General features: G+C 36.8%; 2 protein-coding genes and 1 long non-coding RNA gene across 8 annotated transcripts; 2 read left to right on the top strand and 1 right to left on the bottom strand.

Annotated features, from left to right (window-relative positions):
- Window positions 1–140: 140 nt before the first annotated feature.
- Window positions 141–7846, top strand: LOC135631033 (protein FAR1-RELATED SEQUENCE 5-like). Of its 4 annotated transcripts, XM_065138411.1 has the most exons (6): window positions 142–787; window positions 1007–1177; window positions 2570–2672; window positions 4966–6852; window positions 6941–7000; window positions 7533–7846. In XM_065138411.1, the coding sequence occupies exons 2-6, from the start codon at window positions 1104–1106 to the stop codon at window positions 7587–7589; spliced, it is 2181 nt and encodes a 726-aa protein (XP_064994483.1). In that variant the 5' UTR covers window positions 142–787; window positions 1007–1103; the 3' UTR covers window positions 7590–7846. The 4 variants fall into 4 exon arrangements, with proteins under 4 accessions (XP_064994485.1, XP_064994483.1, XP_064994484.1 ...); XM_065138413.1 differs by having other exon boundaries at window positions 141–1177; window positions 2520–2672; XM_065138412.1 differs by having other exon boundaries at window positions 142–1177; window positions 4981–6852.
- On the top strand, window positions 7652–21894 carry LOC135631032 (uncharacterized). Of its 3 annotated transcripts, none has more exons than XM_065138409.1 (11): window positions 7652–7667; window positions 8915–9037; window positions 9778–11962; window positions 12039–12221; window positions 12359–12458; window positions 12546–12576; window positions 13598–13640; window positions 15119–15271; window positions 17154–19278; window positions 19923–20946; window positions 21662–21894. In XM_065138409.1, exons 3-9 carry the CDS (start codon window positions 11904–11906, stop codon window positions 19231–19233), a joined length of 2649 nt encoding a protein of 882 aa, XP_064994481.1. In that variant the 5' UTR covers window positions 7652–7667; window positions 8915–9037; window positions 9778–11903; the 3' UTR covers window positions 19234–19278; window positions 19923–20946; window positions 21662–21894. The 3 variants fall into 3 exon arrangements, with proteins under 3 accessions (XP_064994481.1, XP_064994479.1, XP_064994480.1); XM_065138407.1 differs by having other exon boundaries at window positions 19917–20946; XM_065138408.1 differs by lacking the exon at window positions 21662–21894 and adding an exon at window positions 21409–21655 and having other exon boundaries at window positions 19917–20946.
- A 914-nt stretch (window positions 21895–22808) lies between these two features.
- Window positions 22809–27722, bottom strand: LOC135631073 (uncharacterized). Its single transcript, XR_010494267.1, has 4 exons — window positions 27336–27722; window positions 25251–27252; window positions 24590–24666; window positions 22809–23068 (listed from the first exon to the last, which is right to left on the bottom strand). It is a non-coding gene; the product is annotated as an uncharacterized LOC135631073 (long non-coding RNA).

Here is a 27722-nt window from a genome sequence, read left to right as displayed (position 1 = left end):
CCCTCAAAATATTGAACAGAGATCGTTCATAATAAAATTTATTAATATATATATATATATATAGTTTGATTCCGAATTTTTTTAATTATTAAAAAATCCTTCGACAAAAACTAAAAAGAGAGGGGTGCACCAAACAAAAGAAAGATGAATAGGAGGATGTCGCTTAGGTAAAAACGAAGACCATCTATCCAACAGGAAAGCAAGCAAAACCGATGATACCACCAAAGGCCGCTGGAGGAATACTGTCAGCTTTGCGCCTCACCATCTCCCGCATCCACTCTCCTCAGCCGCGGGAGCCATCAATTCGTCCAAGGTTTCTGTCTTCCCCAACAATATCTCAATCTTTGCATGTTGGATGCACCGACCCCTGGATTCATGCTTGACATCATCAGTTGATGGATGATGCAATCTTCTTCTCGATAGCCAGGCCATTGTTTTTCAGAATTTCCGCGATAGTGACAACGGTTGCAATTGCTTGGCGAGGTTGAGGTCGAAGAAGAGGGGCTTCTTCGTCTTGGACACCTGGATCCGGTTCTTCTTGTGGGAATCGGCGGCGGTGGCGTGGGGATTGTTCACGCCCTCCGTGATCTCCTCCATCGGGGAGTCCTTATTCCAACAGACGGGAAGGAGGCGACGAAACCCTAACCCTAGCCCTCCGAAAGCCTTTCTTTCGCCCGCCGAAGGGAACCATTCTCTCTATTAATCGCACAACAACGCACCGTGTCAGGCGTTGGGTGTCTCATCGCTGTGGTTTTGGCGTTTCGCTACCCGACGCTTCTCTTCTCAGGTGATCTTATCTACCCCCGGCCCGCCTCCCTCCCATTTCACTCCTCCTCCTCATCGGGGTTTCTGCACCCTAACCCCTATTTGTGATGGATCTGGGCGTCTTTGCATCGTGCTAAGCCCCGATTACAGCATGGGATCTCCATTCCATCTATGAGAATATGACCCAACAAGTTTTAGGCTAAAGTCCCTCCTTTTTTTTGTTTCGACTTCTTCGGTCGAGATGGTTGGCGTGAGAGAGGAGTGACATGAGTCCTTGATGATGGGTCGCCGAGTGAGCTGGTGAAACGCTACCACTCCGGGCAGACGGTAATCTCCAGATGCAGTTCGAGCAGGATCAGGACCTTGAGGTCCACGACAATACTGGCGACGATCGGTCAGAGGTTCCTCCCAGGTGCATAAAAATCTGATCTTGAAGTATTGGGTTCTGATTCTCGTTGAATTGTTGAGAAAAAAAAGTTGAGATTTCTTTTTGATATTTTGATGGTTGAAGATGGACCCAGTTGATGACAGTCGATATTAAGTTTGAAGAATGGCTTGTCGATTATATTTGATTAATACACATTTAGTTTCTTTCTTTACTTTTTGATCTTTGCATTGACATTCACTTTAATTTAGTTGCTGCTTGCTAACTTAATTTAAGTAGAAACAACATAAGTGAATCGCTTGAACAATCGTTCTTGATATATTTATACCAATTAAGTGGTTAATAGTATGTTCATCTATGAAACATGGTTACAGATATATGTTACCGGTTTTTGGTCATGTAAATGCTCCCATACATCAAATATTGACAAATAGGACACAATCCGGCATGGATACAAATAGACTATAATGAGAAAATAATATAAATATACAATTATAGTTGATAAAGCTTAACATTATTTTTTATTATTTGGAATACATAATATTGATACAAAAAATTAGCATTAATTAGCTGGCATCCCTGAAATATTCATCATGAAGGAATTTTTTCTCTGGCAATTAATACTACAACCGTATAGTGAATGTAGCATTAACTTTTGATTGCTGAGGTACTGTATGATGTTAACTTCATTATTGATATGAAAGTCAAATATCCTAAAAACCCAAAATTCTTTGGAGAAGCATGCACAAAGTATTTCCTAAGTATACTACAACTACTATCCTTATAATTATTTTTAAAGAAACTGGATCCGTCAAGGAAATATCGAAGACATATCCAAGAAGTATCCTACAAATATCATAGTTGACATCTATTCATTAATTTGATGTATCCATATTTCATTGGTGTCCACACTGTGTTCATGAGAGGAAATAAATTTCTCTTTTCATTTATAAGAATTTGGTTTAGTGAAACAAGGTATTGTCCATTGTATTTCTAGGGCATTGTATAAGTGGCAACCTGACATAAATATTAAAGTTTTCCTTTGTTCAAGAGAAGCTTTCCATGACACCTAGATGCCTATGCTAGTAGCTTTTACTGGACAAAAGAAGTATAAAAACCACATAATAAAGCAAGTGCTGTTACTTTGGTGATGTGAATTTGGCAACATTTTGTTGTCTGGAGTTGCTGTTTCTAACTGTAGCTGATAGACTTATTTATTATAGTCCGAGATCTCTGTTCACTTTAAAATTGCTGCCTTGTAACTTGTTTCAATGGTAGAACTTGGAGGAACAGTTTAAGGGTTTAGAATCTGTATTGGTACATGATTGAGCAGAAGTGGACAATGTTTGACATGGATTTTCTATGGCAGTTAATTCCAGGTCTTGTGTGATTCCTTAAACTTCTATTGAATTTGTTCAGATGCATCCGGTGTGGCATCAGTGCAAATGCAACACCACATATGCGCCGTGGGCCTGAGGGACCAAGGACTCTTTGTAATGCATGTGGGATTGCTTGGACAAAGGTTGGTACTTCTAATTTTCTCTTTCTTGCTTTTGCATGTAGCTGTTTAAGTTCTTGGACAATAATCCACATTTTATTATTTAATGAAACTGTTTCTTATGTAATTCCTGGACTTTATTTTTCTGTTGGTGCTGTTGATGAGGTAGAAACGCAAAGATGCATAAATATATGCGCATGCAAAATGTAACTTGACAATTAAAGTCTTTCAACCAATATTCCTCATTTGAGTTACTAATGAGGCTAAACCTTCAGATGCATAATGCAGGACCAAAGAGAATGACTTGCTAAAGCTGTTACAGACCTGAGAAGAATGGACTCAGGTGCCAAAGAGGCAAAATAATAGTATGAGGTCTTAAAATTGACACTATTAATGGGAAATATAAGTGCCCCAAGGAGAGAATGCTTATTTTGCAGACAACTATTGGAAAACATCTTAAAGAGCCTTAGAGTGGTATTAAGTGAATCTGACTCTGTACTATGGTAATTAGTTGAAATCAAAACAGTACATACAATAAACAAAAGAAAGTATTGATACCTCAGTTTTAATATTGGTCATTCAGACTTTCATAATCAGTAGATTTGAAATTTTGATAACAAAAGATAATTCATAGGAAAGCTTAGTTAGAGCAGTAATTGTGACCAGCTAACTGGTTTGATGTAGATAAAGCTGCACCAGAAGTTTGCTCGAATAAGCAGATTGCTAACTCGGCTTCTCAAATTGCATTTTACTTTTGATGTTATTCAAATGGACCGGAGAGTATGCATGGCTTCGTGAAGAAAAGCCAATAGTTTTGCAGCAGATTCAGGCCATTATAGCATATGAAAGAGCAAAGAGACAAGATTAAGATCAAGGGTCAAACAATTTCGATGCTATTGTAGGCCATACTAGAATCTGAATTTCAGATTCAGCATTTATGAAAAACAGAATAGTAAACTATGGAGTTTGGAACATTATGTAGTCAATTGAAAAGGCAAAAGAAGAAAATCAACAATAATAAGCAAAATTTTGAGAGAATTATGAAATAAAATAAAGTAGATTTAAAGTGTTGGAAAGTCAACTCTATATTATAGTGCATGATTTTATCTAATAGATAATCCTAAAATAAATGCTAAGCAATATGTATATGTCAGTTAAACAACTTCCTTCCCATTTCCTCTTCCTCCTCTTGTTCTTCTTCCTTGTGCTCTTTTTCTTCTTAGTAGTTGAGCTAGTTTCATACTTAGGAGTTTTGGTAATTCCTAAGGTCAACTACAAATTGGTGAATTCATCTGTGGTTTAGTTTAGAATTTTAAGTGCAATAACATGGTGAAAAAGGAGACAAATATGTAGTGGTTTAGGTGGAAATTTTTTTTTGAAGTCTCAAAGGAATAAATAGATATGGAAAAGCCATAACTGGAATGTGAAAGTATGTCTTGTTAGTTATCTTTAGAGCTTTCTTAGCTTTTAAATATATTTAAATGTCCTCAAGATTGTTTTTTTGGTTTGGTAAGCAGTCCGTTTTCATCTTGAATGCCTCTTATACTTCATTGTTTCTCCAACAAGTTTCTTTATATTTATATGTTTCATCTTTGGAACCTCCAAGAGGCAAGAAATATACTTAGGCTGAATAAAAGCAATCTAATTCCTTGTTTTTTCATATTTGATTTCCCCAATACTCTTTTGCAAGGGATGATAGTTATCTTTGAGTGTTGCCATTTCCTTTTTGGCATTTAGCATTGGTAATTTAAGATCATGGTCTCTATCTTGACCAAAATATTATTTCATCTGGTTATTCTTTTTAACAAGGCTTTCTGTGGTGATTTAGTCTTTACTTGAAAGTGAAAAATGTTCTTCTATCTTTTGAAATCTGTATGTGTAGTTTTTGGGAATGTCCATGACCTCAAGAAATTGGACCTCTCTCAAAGATTGATATTTCAACTATTTCATCTCTCATATTCTATTGTTTTGTGCAACTCCTTGGTACATTACCCACAGTGTCACCACCAGGTAACTCTTCTTTCACTGGAATTGCTTGGATTAACTTATGTCTTCTCTCCACCAAGCCAACTTCATCATATTTAAGAGCAATGACACTTCACTGAATCCTTATCTACTTATGTTATGGCCCTTGTACTTAGCTTCTTTACATATATATCTTTCATTCATAGCCAAACTCATGAAGTGCTTCAGCGGTTGAATTAGATTGTTGCAACTTGCAAGCATTCAGTGACAGTTCCATTTTGTAAATTTACCTGTTGCTCTTTTTATGCTTTTGTCTCACCAAATTCTTCTTTAAGCTGATGAACCACTATAGAATTTGTATAAACAGGGGAAATTGAGGAGAATGATTGACTCAAATAGCCCTGCATATGAGATCACAATGGCAAAATTGGTGCCAGAAATTGATATGGAATTTGAAAGCGAAGAGAAGGCATATGAGTTCTACAATAAGTATGCAGGGCATGTAGGTTTTAGTGTGAGAAAAAGTTCGTCAGGTAAATCATCTGAAAATGTTACTAGATCAAGAACTTTTGTTTGCTCAAGACAAGGTTTTCGCAAGGACAAAAAGGGAGCAAAAGAAGTAAAGAGACCCAGGCCAGAAACAAGAATAGGATGCCTTGCACGAATGACCATTAAAATTACGCCAAGTGGTAAATACCGAGTGACAGAGTTTATTGGAGAGCACAATCATCAGCCAGCACCACCTTCAACAACCCACATGTTGAGGTCTCAAAGGATAACTATTGAGCTTCAAGCTGCTGAAGCAGATTTGTCTGATGATTCTGCAACGACTCCAAAAACTACCGGTGAGACTGCACCAAAGCCGATTGGTGGTCCTAGAAATGTTAGGTTTCTTCCTGCAGATTACAAGAATAATCTCCGATCAAAGCGTATGAAAGCCATGCAGATGGGTGATGCTGGATCTGTATTAAAGTATCTGCAGAGCATGCAACTTGATGACCCTGCTTTCTTCTATTCTATCCAGGTCGATGAGGATGATAAATTGACTAACATTTTCTGGGCAGATTCAAAATCCATAATGGACTTTAAATACTTTGGTGATGTTGTGTGCTTGGACATGACTTACAAAATAAATGGATATGGTAGGCCTTTGGCACCATTTCTTGGCATGAATCATCATAAGCAAACAACTATATTTGGTGCTGCATTACTGTATGATGAATCAGTGGAATCTTTCAAGTGGTTATTTGAGACTTTTAAAATTGGGATGCGTGGAAAGCAGCCAAAGACATTATTGACAGATCCATTTATGCCAATAATTAATGCTGTAGCTGTAGTCTGGCCAGGCACAAGTCATCGCCATTGTGTATGGCATGTCTACCAGAATGCTGTTAAACATCTTAATCATGTATTCCAAGGTTCAAAAACTTTCTCAAAGGATTTTTGTAAATGTATCTATGATTATGAGGAAGAGGAGGACTTTTTATTAGCATGGAGAGCAATGTTGGAGAAATACGACCTTAGGAACAATGAATGGTTACTAAAGTTATTTGAAGATAGGGACAAATGGGCTTTACCTTATGGCCGAGACATATTTTGTGCTGACATGAAGAGCAGTCTACAGACTGAAAGCTTGAGTGGTGTTCTAAAGAAGTTTTTGAGTCCTCAGTTAGATCTTCTATCATTTTTTAAGCACTATGAGAGGGTGTTAGATGAGCATCGCTATGCAGAACTACAAGCTGATTTTCATGCAAGTCAAAGCTTTCCAAGAATACCTCCTTCAAAGTTGCTCAGACAAGCTGCTAATGTGTACACGCCTGTGATCTTTGAAGTCTTTAGAAAAGAATTTGAGATGTTCATGGATTGTATGTTGTTTAGTTGTGGTGAGGTTCAGACAATATCTGAGTACAAAGTTGTTGTCACAGAGAAACCCAGAGAACACTATGTTAGATTTGACTCCAGAGATTGTTCTGCGTACTGCAGCTGTAAAAAGTTTGAGTTTACGGGGATTCAGTGTTGTCATGTATTAAAGGTGCTCGACTTCAGAAATATCAAAGAGTTACCTCTAAAGTACTACCTGAAGAGGTGGAAAAAAGATGCCAAGTCTGGAAGTGAAGGTGGCAATCGGGTGATTGCAACTGATAGTGATCCCAAGTCCCCCACAAGCTCATCCCTGAGTGTTCCAGTGCCATCCTACACGCAACAGCAGGGTTTTCATGGCATGAGTCATTTTGGTCAAGTAAGTCCACTGAAGACTCAACGCTGTGGTAAAACTTGGTATTCTTAAGTCGGTCTCTGTTTGGCTTATAGTATTCATTAAATTGCAGGATTCATCAGTCTCAGATTTGCATCAAGACTCATTTCAGGCTAACACTCAGTTAAATCAGGTAGAAATTTGTCTATAGTGTAGTGAAAAGCTTGATGCTGCGAATATCATGATGCTATACATTTGCAAACTAAATTCTCTTAGTACTGTGGACTAGGTTTTTCTGAATCCTGAGGTATCTTGGTGCTTTGTGACAATGTTGGCATGAAATATACACATTGCCATACATTAGTGATTAGGCAAATCCTATCACTTAAATTGTTTGTATTCTAATCTTATTTTATGCATATATTAGATTGTTGATTATGAGCATTATTGTTCTGTCATTACTATGTAAGGATATTCAGCTACAATCATGCACTCCCAACCATTTTTTGGGAGCGCCCATGTAAACAATCAGATCAATGATCAAGGCCGTTTAGACATTGTAATCTTCACCACCTGGATCATCTGAACATGTGTTGCTTGTTCTGCAAGTTTAAAATTTTTACATGAAGTGATTTAAGCCAGTCATCGCATTTAGATGATGGAATTGCCTTGTATCCAATGAACATTGACTTACATAGCTTATGTGTTTCGCTTTTCTCCTTCAGGTTGTTGCACAGACTCATGGGCCATGGTCTTTGGTAACAAGAGCAAATTCTTCCTAGAATTGCCTTGAGATAGGCATTGAGAAAATTTTGTATTACAATCGACTGATCCACTTGTGTTAGGATTCAGATGAGATGGTAAAGTGACTCTTTGCAACTAGTAGATAGATTAAGCCAACGTGGAGTCTAATGTCACTATTTGTCTGTATTGTAGATTTCATGTTCATGTATCTGCTGAATAATTTGGAGGATATCCTAAGCATAGGAACATGTTGTATCTGGCATCATACCTAGAAAATTTGATTAGCCATTATCTAGTCTAGAGTTGTCCTTTTTGGTTTTTGCCATTGGTTGAATTTTGTGTCATACCAGTCAATTGTTTCCAGCAATAATTCGTTATAAGGTTCTTTTCAATTGCTTTTATTTGCAAATCTGATTTTGAAAAATCTTGTTACTGCACTGGACTTGGGTCTTATATTTCTGATGATCATCTTTCTTCAGCTTCCATGTAAGTCATGGTTTGTCAATTTACTTGTTAGGCCTGTGGTATAATGTAGATATCAGTAACTTCTAAGAGCAGCTAATTTATTGATCAAGTGTTCAGCTGAAACTGCAGTATTGGTCTGATTAATTTGTTAGAGAAATTATCATGAACTTTGATCTATTTTGGTGGTGTTCGAATAAAAAATTTGTGTATAATTTGATTGACCGAGTTATTTGGAATGATTTGGTTGTCGTTTTGTGCATCATCGTTCTTCGAAAAATCAGTATCTTCACTGGCGAATTTTTTGCATTCGTTTTTGTGTCCTTCAAATAGCCTTGGTGTTTGATCTTGTTACTTTCCCCTTGCAATTCATATTTATAGAGGGATAGCAGGTGGCTAAACAAGAATTCAGAACGCAGATAAAGGCCTTGTTGTGAATTAGTTACCCATTCAGTCTCCCATATATGTTAAGACTACTCGTAAGACTTAGGTGGAGAGAAAGGATTACCCAAGCAAACAGTGTAGACTTGGCTTTTTTTTTTCTTGGAAAAAAATGAGGTGCCGCATCAATGCCTTCTCTGAGTAATCATTAATGTAGGAAGCTTCTTGATGCACCTCAACCATCAAATATCCTTGGAAAATCTTATTCAGCTTCGAGTGGTACAATCAGTACACTGAGTTAATCTTGCTTTTCATCTTAATAAGACTGAGTTTAGCCAATAACACAATAATACATGGGTTTCTAAATGGCAATTTATCTATTCAATAAATCATCAGGAGTTTTCCTCAGCACCAGAGTTAATATTAATATCTGCAGTATGATATATATGATCTCAAAGGCTGTCTGATAGTTTGTTGAGCCGTCCATTTCTCTTGATATTGTTTGACAAAGCTGTTTCAGGGTTTGGATGGAAACTCGAAGAAAAGTTGCTGGAGTTGTGGCTGGCCCATGATTGAAGCAAGAGTCACGGTGTCATCTCTGATCTTGTCATGAAAGCAGGACACATGCCTAACAATCTCCATGGTACGTAACTTTAGCTCTTGTGCTTCTTGTTTGCACATCTCTCTGTATCAGCCAAACATCTCATGATCCACATATTTGTGTTTAATCTTATTTTTTACTCTCACAAGCTTACAATCCGAGGGCAAAAGGTTTTGCTGAGCATGAGATGAAATAAAAAGTATTCAATCAACTTGATAGATCTACATTTTATCCTCTTCACTAGCTCTATGTAACCTATGATCTTTAATTGTAGTTTGGGTAGATACTGATGCTTAGAGTGTCTGACTCTGGTCCTTGGAGATCATGTTTGCTGCATTCTACTTTACCCTTCCACACAAGTAGATCTTGGTGACTCACATGATGAACTAACAGATCAGGAGAATAAGTTGAGGCAATTCACGAGTGATGATGATGGATCATGCAATGTTAAATTGCACATCAACAAACTTGATATAAGTTCGAATGTGATGTTTTTGTTTGCCTTCACATACATAGATGAATATGTCCAGCCAACTACCATTTGCAGGTCAAGACAAATGACACGGCCTATTTTCTGATTTTGTTGAATCATGACCATGCCTGAGGTGATGTCTCTCCAACATTTTCTTCATTGTAAAAAAAAAAACTTAACCTCAGCTGCTACTTATATTCATGTCAAAACAACCATTCATCAGCTGCCAATTTGGATGATATTTGAGGCAATAATCAGTGATCTCAGTTTCTCACCAGTGATGAGATTTAACTTTGTTTTCTCCTTCCAGGAAGATGTGCTACCTAACGACACAGAGAAGCTCCTCAGTGGTTCAACAGGTGATGAAGGATACTTTTCTTTAATCAACCTGAACCTTTGTAGCTTAATTAATCATGGTGGAAAATCCCAAACAGCATCACTCCAGGTACATTAAACCAAAGATTCTCTCAGCATTTCTTTTCTTAACACTGTTGCTGGCTTCACTCATGCCTCTCTGCAAGCTAGATTTAACCCTCAGGGTCTTGCCATTTTTGTTTCTTTCCATCTTGGTGTCAGCTTTACACACTAATTGTGGTTAGCAAGTCAAGATTAGATGCTAATAGAAGAATAAGATAAAAGGATTAGCATGGCAATGACATCAAGGATAATGATTGGGCTAACAAAAGAAAAAAATAACGTATGTCAAAAGAATGCCATCACTTTGTACGCTTATGGTAGCTTTTAAAAGATTAGTGCTGGTTGTTATGGATGAATTGTGTGGCTCACTTCAATCAAAGACATCATCATATCTTGGAGGTGAGAAAGATGAGGAATCTCTCTTCTCTTCCAACAGATCTTTTGTTTCCATAATGTTCCATGGAGATCAACTTTTAGATTGCAGCAACCCAGTTAATTGAGCATATCCATCTTTCTGACTTGTTAACTAACTCCTATCTACAATTCATTATACATTTCAGGTGCTCGGATTAGGAACAAATGATTGGTAGGCCACGTAATTCTCCACTAAATAAAGGTAATTTGGACTAATTAAGCCAACAGCTAACATGGATTAAGACGTATCAACCAAAACTCCAATGAAATCATGCATAAGTGTTGCTAATATAATCGTACGAGTATTATTATCAATCATACTTTCTACGTAACACTCCTTCACTCTTGTTGACTTTTTTGTCACGTTTTTAGTAACCTAAAAAAGCTTACCAGGAAAACAACGAACCATTGCAATTCCTTGACGTGATCGTTCCTATAATATAAGAAGACGCCATACCAACTCCTTAGAAGAGATTCGATTAATAATTACTATAAATATTAAAACTGTGGGCAAAATGACGATTATAATTACTGTTTTCTGAAATAGTGGTTATTATGTAACAAGAATAACTCCTCTACATTTTCATAATTATTAGCATATGATGAACACACATGGAAGGTTGACAATATTGTTGTAGCAATAGTGATATTTTTCCCCATTATTTATTATTACCTATGGAATGAAATAACTTTTTTTTCTACTCTAGTTATTGTTTTTATTTTATTAACAATTAGTCTAATGGGCCATTATGAAAAGTCATTTTTTATTATATACAATAGTTAGTAATAATCTTCGTTTTCAATCGAATAAACTAATATGAATTATGATAATATTAGATAAAATACTTAATTAAAACTTTACATACAAATTCTTATTTCGGATCGATAAGCTTCTCATGGTCGGATCTTTAAGTGGATCCGACCCGATAACATGCGAAGCCGCAGCTACGCCGTTCCGCGGTCTAAACTGCCCCGTCGTCCTTTCCTTCATATATATATAAATAGAGAGAGAGCGAGAGAGAGAGAGTGAAGCCGGCACCAAGTCACCTACTACACCGACGCCATTACAACCCACAGCGACAAGAAAGATAGAGTTGGCCGTCCCGGAGGTCGGTAGTCGAGCTCTTGGATCGGTCCCGTGACGAAAGGTGAGTTCTTGGCGCGATCGGAGGTGAATTGATCAGCCTGGGTGCTCTCTTGTCGGCTTTGTTTTTCTTGATCGAGCGAATCAGTTGGGTTGAGTGTCGCGATCGGCGAGCCATTGGTTCTTGCTGCTCGCTATCCTCCGCATTGCGGGAGGTCGTGATCATTCTGGTGGGTTTCTTTGTTTCTTTGTCTTGGGCGTGGGAAAATTTGGGTATTGTCGAGGGGCTTCATCGGGATGGTGGATGCGGTTGCCGTTCTGATTGGTAGATCTGAGGAGTTCGTCGATCTTGATTGTCGATTATATTGGGTTTTGATGACTTCTGATGGTCCGGTTCGTGAATTAGAACTTGAGACGGGTTTCGTATTCTGGGGGGTGAGTGTTTAAGGTTTGGAGTTGTCGAAGAGGAACTGATAACGTGGTCGCTGGTTGAGGAGGAGGTGGCTTCTTAACATAGAGGGATGGACTCTGACACTGTTCTTGAACATGCAATGTTCCGGCTCTCTCCGAGACGCTCGAGGTGAGAATTGCTGACTCTGAATCGTGTCCTTTTTGTAAGTTGTTTTCAAAATTTGGAACAAGATTACCTTTTGCAGGTGCGAATTGTTCATATCTGGCAATGGGAAGACTGAGAAGATAGCATCTGGATTCTTGAAGCCATTCATCACTCACTTGAAGATTGCAGCAGAGCAGGCTGCACGTGCGGCTAGTTCTGTGAAGCTCGAGGTTGAGAGGAGGAAGAATGATGGAACATGGTTTAAGAAAGGAACGGTTGAAAGGTTGGACATAGAGAACATGATAAAGTTCTGGTTTAGTTGGAGGCTTAAGTTTATTTATGTAGTGCATTATGTTCTCATTTCTATGACTGGTTTGAATAGCTTTTGTACAAGCCTCTTATTGATAAACCTTGTTGCAGGTTTGTTCGGTTTGTCAGGACACCTGAAATTCTGGAGTTAGTCAATGCATTTGATGCAGAAAATTTACAACTGGAAGGGGCCAAGAGAGTATATTTGCAGGTGATACACTTCACTGAGTTCTTTAGTTGGATTTGTGAGTAATGTATTTTATCACTTTTCTGAAACTGCAAAACCTTTCAATTTCAGGGTACAGGAGATCCACTTTCTGGTCCATTGGGTATGTTCTATGCATGCTATTTAAAGCAGCATAATTTCTTTATTAGTAATCATAGGGTTACAATAATATCGGTTTTTCTTTCCCTTTATGAATGGTAGCATTTGGAGGAAGCCCTGAATACAGTTTACTGGTCCCTTTATACTGATCATTTGTGTTACATAATTGAATGGTACTTTATATGCAGGACAATTTGTCATATTTGGGCATATGGTATGATGGCCTCCTGTAGTTTCCATATCCTAAGAATATTCTTCTACCATTATCAAGTAGATAAACACCTAACAACAACATATTTAACTGGTTATGTCGATTATGTCATAGATTTGATCGGTTCTTCTCATTTTGCTTGTCTGGCATTGAATAATCATCTATGTAATAGCAAACATATAGATAAGAAAATATAATATTGTTTCTTTGATGCATTTAAGTGGATTAGAAAAGTAGGATTGCCCTTTTCACCTTTGTGACTTTCTTGGAAAATTATGGTTACTCTATTTTAGATATAGCTATATTCAATTCTTGACTGTTGTTTAGTATCTCATGCACTGTTTTACTAGACTTGTATTCAAGAAAACATTGATCTTTGGTGTTAGGAGTCTATAGTTTACAGAAAGACTAGTCAGGATCAACTGTTTGAGTTCTAGATTATTGTGAATGACATTGACTGTGCAACATACCTAGAACTTATTAGGAACAGTTGCCTTCTTTTTGTGGAACTAAGAGCCGCACATATTACTTTGTGGAAATTAAAATGATATTTTGTAGATATTTGTTATCTTTCCTAGTGGATTTGTATAATTACACATGATAAGATGTACTTTCTGTTGTTATTGACATGTGGTAATACTTTACGTTTGAAATGATCTTTGAGATTTTTGTTTTGTGTCATTTGTAATATTCTAATTTCTAACCATCTTGTGTTGCAAAAGTCTGTCAATTTCACTCTATCATTAACTTGAAAGCACTGCATATAAGCAGCATAATCTTGTTAATTGAGAATTCTCTTTGGAGCTTTACACAGGTGGAAATCAAGTAACTACTGAAGCAACAGCAGAGATAACAAAGTAGGTTATTCTCCTCATTCTTAAGTGCTCAATTGAGAATGTGGTTTCCAAATTCAGGTGTTATTCTTTTTCTTTCTTTGAGCAGTTTGTACTTCTTCGCAAGAGATGTACTAAACTCCAAATGCAAAATTTATTCGTATAAGTTAGGTGCATGTTTATAGTAGCGTTGTGTTTTATTGGGTTTAGGACTTTAGGTTAATCTTTTCTATTTCTTACTATTTTTGTAGAGAACTTCTTTTTCTACTTACATCAGTATTCATCTACTGGAGTTGATTTAGGACCCTAATTGAGTTTCAAAAGTGATAGCTCAATGTTCTGGATCTTAGCTCCAATTTATAGCTCCTAAATTGTAAATCAAAGTCAATTTCAATACAAATCACCAGATTAAATTGGTATCGGCTAAGGCCAACTTGATTTCAGCTGATTCTCAACCTTATCATCATAATGGTCACACTTGGTTTGACTCATGGAACCTTTATTTTTTTTTGTATTTGGGTGATTTTGATCAATTCTAACTTTCAACCTCAAGAGAAGAAGAAATGGTAGAGAAGCAGAGGTGGCTGGCAATTGCCATAAGCTACTGAATGAGGGAACGTAGGAAACAGCAGTGGCCTTTACTGTGACGTTAAGGAGACATCACGGGGGAGCAAAGGAGGGAGGGAGGGAGTAATTCTTGGCCTTTACACAGGAATGCAATGTTATATGATGTAGATTTAAGGGAGCTGGAAATGCTATCCAATGATAGATGTTGTAGATTTAAGGGAGTTCGCGTTTCCTTCTCTATAATGAGTTCTTTTGTTTTTCTACTTTCGCATTACCAAATATTTCACCTATATTTGATAGGTGAAATATTTATTACAATTGGAGCCACATAGATTTTGATTTTATTCTCGCTTTTGTTTTAATAGTTATTTATTACAATGTTTTTTTTATGATATGATCAATATATACTTTCAAGATATACATACCACAGTTATTTTATTGATATTTTGTGAATTACAAGGTAAAAATCTTTTATGATTTTTTTTGTCATATGTATTTTTTTTTGTTATTTATGTTTTACTAAGCTAAACCCAAATAGTTGGTACTTTATGGTTTTGCTGTTGTTGTTTTTTTATTTTATTACATTTTTAATGGCTTCTATTTTTCGATTATTTTGGTTTGATCTTGATTCCTCTGATCTTGCCAATCTCGATAGTCAACAGGGTGTATGATGTTTTCATGGGGAAAATGTTTTCTACTGGTTCTGACCTAATTTTTCATATACGATCTTCTATTTTTCTCTCCTCTCTCTTTTGTGATCTTATAAATTGCTTTGATGTTTTACTATGCCAATAGTCAAGCAGCCAACTAATATTTAACCTTATGTCTTGTCCTTTATTTGTATTGCAAGTGACATCATTTTGCTTCATCTGGTATTATAATTCATTGCTTATCAGTTGTAGTGATACTACTACTTCCTACTGTTTCCTACTCAGGAAGGAGCTTCTTAGAGCTATTGATGTGCGGCTTGTCACGGTTAAGCAGGACATAGCCACAGCTTTTGCTCGGGCATCTGATGCTGGATTTACCCCTGACAGTGTCTTGGAGCTTCTTCACTTTGCCGAGTACTTTGGTGCAAATCGCCTGAAGTAAGTATCATAGATTCAACTCTAAATATGCTATCTTTTTCTCAGTTAAGCAAGAAAAAAAATTAGCTTGTCACAAAAGTGTTTGTCGAGGGAGAAGAAACAAAGTTTCTTATATTGTGTAGTTTTGCTGATATGTACTCTGATAATGATGGTGATCTTTTGGCATTGATAGACATTAGTAATTTCATGAAAAAATATACCAAATTCTCTGTAGATGTGTGCCATGTCAGTTTTGTGCATCTTTCTTCCTGTTCACAATCATTACAAACACCATCACTCAGATTGTCATACAACTAGTTATTTATACCTGAATTGTGTCAGGGTAGTTGTGCTTTACCATTTTAATAGTGATTTCTTGTGCTAGATGATTGTATGTCATTCTGTCTCATTTATCCAGCTAATACTATATCAGAAATCAACTTCTACAATTAACTCAGCATCCAGTTAAATATGACTGGTGATGTGAAGCATTGACCATCCAAAAGAATCTTGGTTAATACATTAAAAACCAATATGTCCTTCTTATCTGTGTTAGCTTAAAAAGGAGTCTTTGTCTTATCATTTTGTCGAGGCTATATGCAAAGCCTAGCTCATACTCTTCCAGATCCGAGCTCCTAATTACTTGGCCCTGAAGTCTGCTAGTTATCTTTTCACTAGGACCAGTCTTAACTCTTGGTGGATAGTCCACCTTGTTATGGACGTCAAGCCAAGTAAATCCAGTTGCATATTGCTCATGGGTTCCTAGATTGACCATCAAGATTTTGCCAGGACTGATCTTAAAAACCTGGATTTTCTTCCAAGGGGATTATTGAGATTGTCTCAGAAATTAACAAAATCATCAATTGATCACAGCCAATGTGGCCAATCCATCCCCATGGTCCAACCAGTTACTTTTGGGCCAATCCAACCAGTCTCACTAGTCCAGCCAATTTCTAGCTGATCTTGTCAATCCTGACTTTTATTCAATTTTCAACCTGTTCCAGCCTATTTTTGGTTGATTTCAGAATAATCCTGATCCCAAATCAGATTTGGCGGATCCAGCTATTTCGGATTGAGAATGTAGTTTCCTAGGATTGATCTGAACTTGGACCAAATTATGGAATCCTTGAACTGGGTTGTTGAACTGGAACAGAGCTTATCCATACATCCAGCAGTTCAATTCCGTATGCCCATGGAGGATAAAGTGCTAGAGGCTGCTACTTTGAACTTTGGCAAGGTGATTCCATCCTTTGTGGTGCAGCCTGTCATACTGCCATGGTACCTGGTAGCTGGTGCAACCTAGTCAGTTTCCATTGGTTAACATACAACCTTGGTGAAAACATTTCGCAGCAAACTTGTTAGACCTTGTATGATAGAATTCCACTAACCAGCCTTCTAAAGGATTGAAATTTCATCTGAAGGAAACTGAACATATCAACAACAACCAGAGATCTCTCTGTTGCTGTTAGCTACAGATCCTGAATATGTAAAAGGTTGGTATTTGATTTTAACATATTTTTACCAAAAACTATGGTTTTAGACTTTTTGTGTCGGGTATGTCCAAAAATGTTTTGCTATCAAAAGCAAGGTTATTTATATGGTATATTTAAAGGATTCCTTGATGCAGCTCAATTGAAATTAGTCGGATGAGATACATGTAAAAAATAGTAATGAACAATCAACATATAGTATAGCTGCTCATGATGGCATGTCAAACTTAAGTGTCAACCTGTTCTTGTACTATATTGATAAATTTTTTATAAGTTCTTAAGTGTTCCATGTTCTATCTTTTCTATATTGGATAGGAGTAGATTTGATAAATAAGTACCCAAGTTGTCTGTCCTTGTCTTTGCCCTTTTTTTCTGTCTGGGAATGATTATGATGCTGATTATACTGGCAACAGTGAAGCATGCACCAAGTTCATTTCACTTTGCCAAAGGCACCCTGAACTTGTTAGTCTTCAACCCCTGCCACAGCCGTTGCCTCCGGCACTAAAGAACACTGATTATTGGAATGTTCAAACTTCCTCTAGCTTAGATATGTCAATACATGAGCCAGAAGTCGAGCCCAAGGTTCCTGGTAAACCACATCATGGATGTGGCGTTAAACTCCACATGCCCAGCAGTAGCCATCCAGCACAGGAAAATGCAGCAGAGTTGTTGGGTACATATCAGCAACTTAAACCTAGTCAGCAGCAATTTTTAGATAGAACAGTTGGAAAGGTGGTGGATGATCCTACTCCCGCTGCATTGGGAACTGAGCCAGCTCAACAGGATGGAGGGGACTCCAGGCATCTAAGCGTGCAAGACCGTATCAATCTCTTTGAGAGCAAGAAGAAAGAACAGCCTGCGAGTTACAAAAATCTCAGCTCTAATATTGTTGTTAATAGAATTATAGCAGGGAAAGGGGGCCATAGGAGGTGCCCCTCTGATGCCTCAGATAAGTCAGTGTTGAGAAGATGGAGTGGTGCAAGTGACATGAGCTTAGATCTTAGCAGCAGTGTTGGTAGCAGCTTCAATGACAGAGAAGGCTATGGGAGCACCTCTGGCACTCCTACAACTGTCAATTTGTGGCTTCAATCCGACACTGAAAGTAAAGAGAGCATGGCAACAGTGGGAGTCACAGCATCCTCTTCTTTGTCTTCTCATGCTGAGTTTAAAGGTCTCTCAGAAGATAAAGATCATACTGAAGTAGATGGTAACAAGATTTCAGTAGCCCAGACCAAAGCCTTAGATGATGAGCAAGGCAAGCATCAAATGAGTGTTTCTCTTGGTGGGGTGAAATTTTATGAATTAAGTGATCAAGATGCTTCTCGGACCCAACAAAAGGGCCTTTCAGAATCAGGTGATTATGCACCAGGCTATCAACCCAAGTCCAAAGTTACCTCAGAAGATTATTTCCAATATAAAGAACATAAGGCTCTGCAGGCCACATCACAAGCTGCAGCAAAGAAAGGTGGGTCGAAAGATCAAGAAATTTTCAGGTCTCAAATTAGAGTGATTCCTTTGCGACCAGATGGAGGTGGAGCGACGGATCAAATAACGTTATATAACCAACTCAGGACTTTCAGGAGAAAAGGAGATGATGTTACATTAAAGGCCAAAGTTTCTTCAGATTTTCAAATTAAGCCAAGTACCAAATCAACAATATCTTTGGAGTCCCAGTCTCAAGGGACAACCTTTCCTAGTACAACAGTGGAAGGTGGTGGGGGAGAGGAAGCTGCTACTGAGCAAACCTTTGGACCTTTTCCAGTCGAGAAAAAAGAAGATTGGGACCTAGGAATAAATTTGCATAAGCAACCATTGGCTCCTGACTATATTAATAAGCCTTGGAGTTCTGAAAGAAAAAAATGGCCTGTCTCTCCCGTGAGGAGTGCAAAGGAGAGCACAGAGTTACTTGATCTGCCTTCTACATCTTCAGTAGAGCAGGTTCAGATGACAAATCTGCTAAGAGGAGGAAATCGAGAGCTGAATGAGGGGCTTCAAATGAAGGCTACAAGATTGGAAGAACATTTTGCTGCATTCAAACTCAGAATTCAGAAGGATGAGGCCGCAGTCTTTCAAACAAACTTACCTGCAGCTGTCCGTAAAGATTATGTGCTGAAGGGTTTGGAGAAAAAAAACACAATGCCTCCTACAGACCAATTATCTGAGAAGAAACTTGTGAAGGAGACTTATATTAGGGAAGTAGCTTTTGATGCTAACTTGCTGTCAGACATGGTAGATAATCAAGAATATGAGAGTAATTTGAGCCCAAAGTTCAGTGATCAATCAGATGATTTTAGAGGAAAATTCTATAATAAATATATGCAAAAAAGGAATTCAAAACTACTAGAAGAATGGGAATCAAAAAGGACTCAGAAAGAAGCAAAGATGAAGGCAATGCGTGACAGCCTAGAACGTAGTCTGACTGAGATGAGGGCTCAATTTGTAGGATCTGCTGCTGGACAAAAGTCAAACCGTGTCGATCATTCTGCTGAGTAGTGAAGTTCATTTAGCAATACTTTGGCTTCAAGAAATAAAGATCAGGTATTAGATTCACCTTTCCTTAATGAAAGTTATCTATCTTTAATTTTGTATCAATATAATATACCATGGCTATGGGGGTTATCTTCTAGCATTGCAACTTATGCTTGAAGGTTTTCAAAAACTGAAGTATATTTAAGATTGTCTTCAATTACATGCTTGAGTTAATGTTGCAGCATAATGACACTAGGTGGTTTTGATGAAACCTATCCATTGTTTGATCTTGATTTTCATATTGTAAGTTAAGCATATGAACTTCAAGTGTCAGATATCCAATATGCTACAAGATTTCCATCACGTATGGCTACTCCTGCCCAGAAACATCAGTGAGATAGTGAGGAAAATTTTGCTTTTGTTGGACACTGAATATGAAGCTATGTAGAAAAGAGGAAAAAACAAAATGCTTTAGAACTCTCTTAATCATGTGGGTAATATTTAACGTTTCTCTGTTATCCCTTTCATTCATTGCAAGAAGTTGTTATATCCGTATGGACTTGCTTCTTGCTTTTGACAGTGTGATGATCAATTATTTTTTACCTCTTTTATATGAACGTATCTTTCATATGTTTGGTTGGATCAGAGTATATGCACATTATTTTTTTGTGTTTTGTCGGCTGGAAGCTAAGCCTTTCCATATATAGGGACAGGATTAAGAATATTACAAATAACCAGGAAACATCCTGCTGTGAGTTATCCAGGAATATGAAGAATCAGTTTCCCAATTCATCTCACTTCAGAAAGGAAAATGCAAAATTATCAACATTAACCAGCAGGACAAGTGCACAAGTGCTGCCAACAATCTTTTCTCAAATCAAGAGCATTATTGAAGAGACTGATTTTGTTAGGAGGACAAGCCATATGTATTGCAGTCCATGGGGAAAAGCAATGCTAGTACCAATAAACTTAAGGAGCTTTGGACTATTATTTCTGATAGTGGATATTCCAAGGAGCAAAATAATCCAGATTCTATAAATAAAGTCCAGAGAAGTACAGAGTCCAAACTACTACTGAGAAAAGCCAATCTTATTGGTCATGGTTCAGAGTCTGGTATGAATTTTCAGGATATTGTTGCTGAACGTCATGTTTTTCCTAACATGCATAGATGAAGAACTGGAGACAAAAATTTCTTATAGCAATCTTGGGCCAATCACTTTTCCTGTGGAATGAAATAGTGACAAGCCAAGGCATGAGCAAAATTTTGAAATTCTGATTCTTTTGGATCATAAACTATTGATGTTCCAAAATTCACTGTCCAAGGTGGATTATGATACTGTTCATGTTACTTTGGCAGTAAATGTACAAAAGTCACTAGAAGAGGGCCCTCAGTCATGGATACTATCAATTTTCTTTCATGCATGAGGCATCAGATACTGAGGCTTATGTAGATGCATATATGGGGCAGCTTTATGGAACTCTTTACCGAACCAAATGGAGTCTGGTGCTATTCAAACAAGAAAGAAATAAGGAATATGTCTATGATTGTTGTTAATGCATCCCAGCTAGAACACATGGACGCCACTGAAGGTTTGAAACGTTTAATAAAACTTGAGAAGAATAACAGGGATGTAGAGTTTGTAACAGATTGTGTATCTGAAGGGCTTCCAGAGGTGTTGACAGCATAGCTATATGCACATGATGGGTTTGATGAGAATGTGATTTTTCTTTAACAAGGTACTGTTAATCTATATTATTTTTGATTTTGTGTAGTTTTCTCTAAACTTTGTAGATCTTATTGTTTCTTTGGAAGAAATTCTGAAAACTTGTGGAGATAATTTCTTAGAAATCTTGGCATCATTGTATGCTCCACTTGAAAATGAAAGATAATTTGGCAAGGATTAATGCAGGAATAATATAGCAGTTGTGCTTGCTATGATCTGTATTAGTTAATTTTTCTGTTTAAGCTTTTCAAAGCATGGATATTTTTGTTGACCGAACTATTTAACTTCATTTGCATATGCAATTACCTTTTATGCATCAATAAGTGAACTCAGCTTCAAGCTGTATATTGCTTGATACTTCTTCAAAGCAACTTCTGCTTTTTGGGATACATGATGATGATTTTATTCTCTGTATCTCAGAGCTCCCTGTAAATATATCCCATTCATGCTTGCTGAACATAGTTCTTTTGTACAGGCAGCTTGATTACTAATCCTCCTGCAAACTTCACGTCGAGGAACATCTAACTGGGAGTTCCTGAATGGTTGCCATCTAATGGCATTACAATTTTGAGTTTAATGAAAACGAAAATATTTGTTTATTGACTAAATACTTGAAGCAGCTTCTCTTATGACTGTCCTATATATATTTTGGGGGTTTCTTCCTGTATGTTGTCTGTAATTTCAATTGACGTATGCGATCTTAAGATTTGTTATTTGATGTCTTGCAGCACCTCAATCATTCTTCTCTCTTCAATCATTTATAAGGGAAGCGGATCAAGCACGGTTGACCGTGGACAGAAGCTCAACTATTATACATGGAAAAAAGTTATTTACACTGTTGTGCATTTTTGTCACTCTTGGTTGTATTCTTTTTATCTGACATCTTTTTGTACATTAGGACATTTAGAGTGCACAGGATTGTTCTTACCAGAGATAAGTTGAGCTGTGGTCTGTTCCTACTTTTTTCATGTGTTTTATACATTGCAATTACACGATTGATTTGTACAAATATCATGCTTAATTCATACAATGTGTTAATGTATATAATTATTAGAAGCAATTTCTTCTTTTATTTTTATTTTTTTTTGTTTCATGTGAGTAATATGAAAAGCAATCACAACTACAAAAGTGAGGAAAATGACAATCATATGTAAACAAGAGATATATTATTTCATTTTACAAGTTTTTGTTTTTCGAAGTATAAGCGGCAAAGTTGAGATTGGAACTTATAATCTCACAATGATCATTTAAAATCTTTACCAATTAAACTAATCAACATCGGAGTTAAGCATGTATTGTTTGCATCCAATTTTATCTATTTAAATCTAAGAATTTAGTATCCTGATTTTAACTTGTTCAATGATTAGCAAGATTAAGTGATTTGTTGTCTTTCCATCATCAACTGTGAGAAATCCTCCGTAGATCATACCTCAAAGTTTGCCAGTGAGCATCTACAAGTGTTCATATACTTAGATTACAAAAAAAAAAAAAATCCCACTTGACATCACAAAAAAAATCTCAAAAGAATAAATAGAAACTAAATCATTTACTGAGAGGGAAAGCATTTAGAGGGATGAAAATGATAGGCATGTGAATGGAATTCCAATAGGTCATGATGTTACTATATGAGACAAACCTACTTGCTTAATTTAATGTTCATAAACACCTGACCTCTGAGCTCCAACCCGATTAGGCAAGGGACCAAGTTCTGACCATTAGTCAATATGTTGAATCAAGTGTAAAGAAAACTGATGTAGATTCTACCTAAGATTGTTGAAAGATGTTGACCGATGTAGCACTTCATGTGGTACAACAATTTGGATTTCCTTTGGGATGTACTTTCACACCCTCAAAATTGAACTGTTCTTAGATGATATACAAAAAATAGACAAACAATTAATAATTGATAAATAGAGAATGTCTTGTGTAAGTTACTGTATCATAGAAACAGTCCAGGATTTGGATTTCACATGCACCAGAGACATTCCCAAGTGCATTAATCAATCATTCCATAAATCTGCAAACTCATTGGGCTCTAAAGGATTCAAGGGTTCATGCATCTTCCTCCTCATCTTTGCCTTGACCTTCTTCGTGTACTTTCCGGCTGTCTTCTTCTTCTTCTCTAGGGCACAGATCTGATTTCAGAATGAAACACATCAGCGGAAAAGCAATGATGTCGAAGCAAGAACTTTTGCAATAGATTTTCTACTTTAAAATCTAAACCTATGAAATGAAAATGCAAAATAGAACAAAAGATTGATAGTATGGCAATTTTCCTGAACTGGACTTCTTAACGCTGATAACAATTTCAACTGCAGCAATTGACCTTTTGTTATCAAGACCACTATGAGCATTGTTTTTTAAACTAACCAACAAAGCGTTCTGTCATGTTGAACTTCCAGAATAGCATCTTAATCATTTAGAATTAAGGAAAATCAGAAACAGCAGCTAGCCGATATGAGTTACATTACAGATGTCAATCCAAGTGAAGATGTTGATCCTGGGGCAGAAAGCAGAGAAGAACAAACTAGCCAACTAGTGGCAGAAAGCAGAGATGTCAATCCTCAAACATCAGCCTACAACCAATGGGACATACAAGAACATACGAACTTTTCTGCAATTGCTTGCTTCAAGCACCGGTGATGTGCATCCAAAAGATTGTCATTTATGAGGTTGGCGAGATTAGCCAAGGAAATGGCTGAAGACGGCTGAAGACATGAAATGCAATGAAAAATCTAGCTTCGACAAAAAAAAATTCAATACTTCTAACAAAACTCTTAGAAAAATGAAATAATGTGGATATAGAAGACACAAGAATACTTGTTTGAATATTCTATTGTGACAACTACGCATGTAAATATATTTCACTGAGAGATCACCATCAAAGAGGCAATGAAATTTTTATTTAGAACTACATAATTGATAGTTGACGAGATTAGAAAATGATCACTGTTTTAAGCAAGAAAGTCCTAATGGGAGATGACAATGAACTTCGATTCTCTCGGAAATAGTTTTGAAAAATCAAGGTTATTCTACTCTCTTAGGTTAAAGAAAGTGAAATTTTCAAGAGTCTTCGCATATGTTTTCTTGTGAGAATTTCTTAGTTTGCTAAAAAAATATATATTAAAAATATAGAAAAAAAAAAGAATCTGAAATATTCAGTGTAGAAATGTGTAGATCAACATTGACAAACTTCAGCCATACTACGAGGGTGAATGTAATAACTTCCTGATTTGGTGAAATGTAGAATGAGTTTTCATATAATGTTGGGCCACGAAAACTAGCACCAAATATCTTGATTGGATTCAAACAAAAAATCTTGGGCCAACCTGCTTCAAGTGCCATGTCAGCAACAAAATAAGCAAGTTCTGTTATATATTTTAAAACAAGATATGTAATTTCGAATAATACAATCTGGTATGGGCGGTACGTACCGGTCTGTCAGTTGATCGGTACACAAATCATCCGTTACCAGATGATATATATATATATATATATATATATATATATATATATATATATATATATATACCGAGTGGTATATCGAACGGTATACCGCTCGGTATACTGTATTGTACCATACCAAGTGAATGCCAAAATATCGGTACGGTACGATATTTCAAACCTTACTTTAAAACATAAAATCAATTTTGTACCTCCACAAGTGTCATTTTGTCTAGAGCTCCTCAATCGATCGACCGACTTTGTCTATCTCATTGCAAGGTACAGAAATCTGCACCCAGAAAGAAAAAAAAAATCACAACAATATCCTTTTAAAACTCAATATATATGTAATAAATTGAAAGTCAGATATTTGCCTTTTGCAGGACAAAGTCATTCAAATTAAATAAAGCTTCAAAGAAAGTCTTCCATTTGTTCTGGCATATGACTTATAAATTACAACTACAATATTGTAGTTAGCTGGCACCAAGAACATCAACCAAAGCAAACTATCAGAGCAATTGATGATGTACAGAAGGGCAGTTATGCAAAAATAGCAGACGATTCTACCTTGCATTTCCTAAGATTGAGATATCTGAGCGACTCTTCATGGTGGACTAGACAAGTCAAACTAGAACCAAAGCATCAATATGTATAGCAAGTGACTGTGAACATGGTCTTATTGATGGGAATTACAGTTGACGAATGCTAGCCACTTCACACATCTCATTCAGATGAAAGCGATAGAAAAGAAATTAATATTCTACAAAACAGAAACACTTAAATGTGTACAAACTATGCCACACATGTTGCCTCAGACATTGTCATGTAATCACTATCCTAGGTATCATCCTTGTAATGTATAGGATAAATCACCTGGTAATTGCGAAACCGAATGTGATCATCGACAATTGGAAAGACAAAGACATGGTCATGGAAAGGTTTTACTTTCCAGTGGTCCTTTGGGATACTGAATATCTGCAAATGAAGAAAGCATTTATGCTTATAAAATTCTCCGGATAACAAAAACTAGAGACTCAATTTAGCAACAAGCACAAACTAACCTTAAGAGACCATGAATGATATCGGCAACAAAATCACTACCAGTAATAAAATGTAAATGCCTTGAAGAAAGGTTATAACAAGCAGAAGGAAAAAGACTGCAACCTACTCTTGTACACTGTGCTATAGCCTTCATTACAGTGAAGGTGAAAGATCTTTTTATCAGAAGACTAATCAACCTACCAGATTATGATATGAGGATTCTAATTCATATCTTTGGTTACGTCTACTCAACCATATTTCGAAATGATTTGACACACTATGTACCATGCTAGTGACACTTCTTGCCTGCTAAAAACCATCTAATTATTACAATGTAATAGCAAACTCATAGTGGAGATCCACCATCCTTTGATGTGCTCGAAGTACTGAACAATCATGATTTCACAGAGAAATGCCTCAAACCGATTATTATAAAACTTCATAATAACTTTAAAATTTTAACACTATCATCAAGACAATGAAAGAAAGATCAGCTGCATGTAGCACGAGACCCAGTCTAAGAGCTACAGAGCTTCACAGTAGCTCGACAGAGAAAAGGCAAAATACCGTATGTATAGTCTGAAACAGGAACAAAAACACACCTCAAGCAGTATCAATTTGCTACACTATATCAATGAGCTGTATAAGCTTTGTATTATATACAGATGAGTAAATGTTCAAAATGATAGAAGTTCCAAAATAAACACATAAAACTTAACATTCATGCATGCATAAAATTCTTTGTAAAAGCTATATGACTACAAGAAATATTTGCTACCATCATTTCCAAGTGTCATTTATGTCACTTCTTTATAAATCCAACACCATGTAAAGACAACAAAGCAACAAGCCAAGAGTTGACTACTAAAAAAAATGCAAGGTACTTTGTCAAAATTTGAGGAAAATGTCAAAATTGGGTGTGATCTTTTCAAATGATTGCCAGTAAGCTTCAGCTCCTCCATTGTATAAACTTTAGAAGGAAACAACAAGTTTTTAGAAGTCCATAGCAAACTAATCATATATCATAGAATCAAATCAGATGTACAGAGGTGATAAGCGATTTGCTCAGTAAGGATTATAAGAGATCAGAGTATGTTTACCAGCATTAACCAAGAACTTCACAGAAGGCCCACTTGGACACTTCACCATCCAAAGATAAAGATCTTTCTGCTTGCTGCACTGATACATATGAACGATGAAAGAACTAAATAGAAGATATTGCAAGTGTCATAAAAGAAACAACAATTCTAATCCACAATATATTTCGGTCCTAATGGAACACGTATAATAATTAAACAAGAAATATGTGCACAAAGTAGGTTAAAGAAACAGAACCAACTGTTCTCACTAGGCTCTATATGGAAGAATGATGATAATGCCATTAAGGTAAGAATGTTATTTTATATATATATATATATATATATATATATATATATATATATATAAAGACAGTGAGCCCCAAATCCTGTCAGTTTCCACTATGATCCAAAATTCCCTCTTTAAATATGTAGATACAATTTGACAAGTAGGAATGATATACAATTATAGATTGGTTATAGAGCCAATCACTTCAAACCACATAAACAAGGGCATTAGCACCAAGCTGTTCATCCTTCAATTTGTGGATGAACAGCTGAGCAGCTGAAACAGCAAATCAGTCAAGTTTCCAAATGCAATGTGAACCATACGTCAAAGAACAAGCAGCTGGAGCAGTTCCTAAGCTCAATCAACTCATTGAGAGTAGCCCCCTCGCTCTCTTGGGACTCCACCTTGCTGTCTTTCTTGCAATGAGGCACGAGGGACACCACGTTCAGCATCAAGTGCCGATACCTTTCTGCACCGCCAGACCAAATTTATGTAAGCTCATAGAAGTACCAAGGAAGCTGGAGAAACAACCAAGCAAACGCACCAGACTACCTATATGTGATGCGGCGCGAGCTCGTGTCAAGGACCTTCTCTCGGTTCCTAAAGACGATAATCTTTCTCCTTCTCTGTAACCCCATCCTTCCATCCAAAAAGGGTGCGTTTGGGCCTTTCTTGAGCGACTTCCTCTTTCTTCGGAGCCGCAGATGCCTCGTCCTGCTTCCGCTTCTCCCCCATTTAAGCTACACTGGCATGCACTAGTCCAACTTCTAAGATCAAAATCTAAAGAAGGAAAGGAACATGAAAATGATTCCTTTACAAACTCCACATATTACACAACTCTTGTTTGCATGAAAAGTAGATCAATTCAAAGAAAGACGAGCTTAGTCGCCGCTCATACGGGGGTGGAAACAGATAAGACGATCGAAAACAAATTCAAGC

Source organism: Musa acuminata, chromosome BXJ3-2 (genome assembly GCF_036884655.1).
Source record: "Musa acuminata AAA Group cultivar baxijiao chromosome BXJ3-2, Cavendish_Baxijiao_AAA, whole genome shotgun sequence".
NCBI lineage: Eukaryota > Viridiplantae > Streptophyta > Magnoliopsida > Zingiberales > Musaceae > Musa > Musa acuminata.
This window is presented reverse-complemented; position numbering and strand designations above follow the sequence as displayed.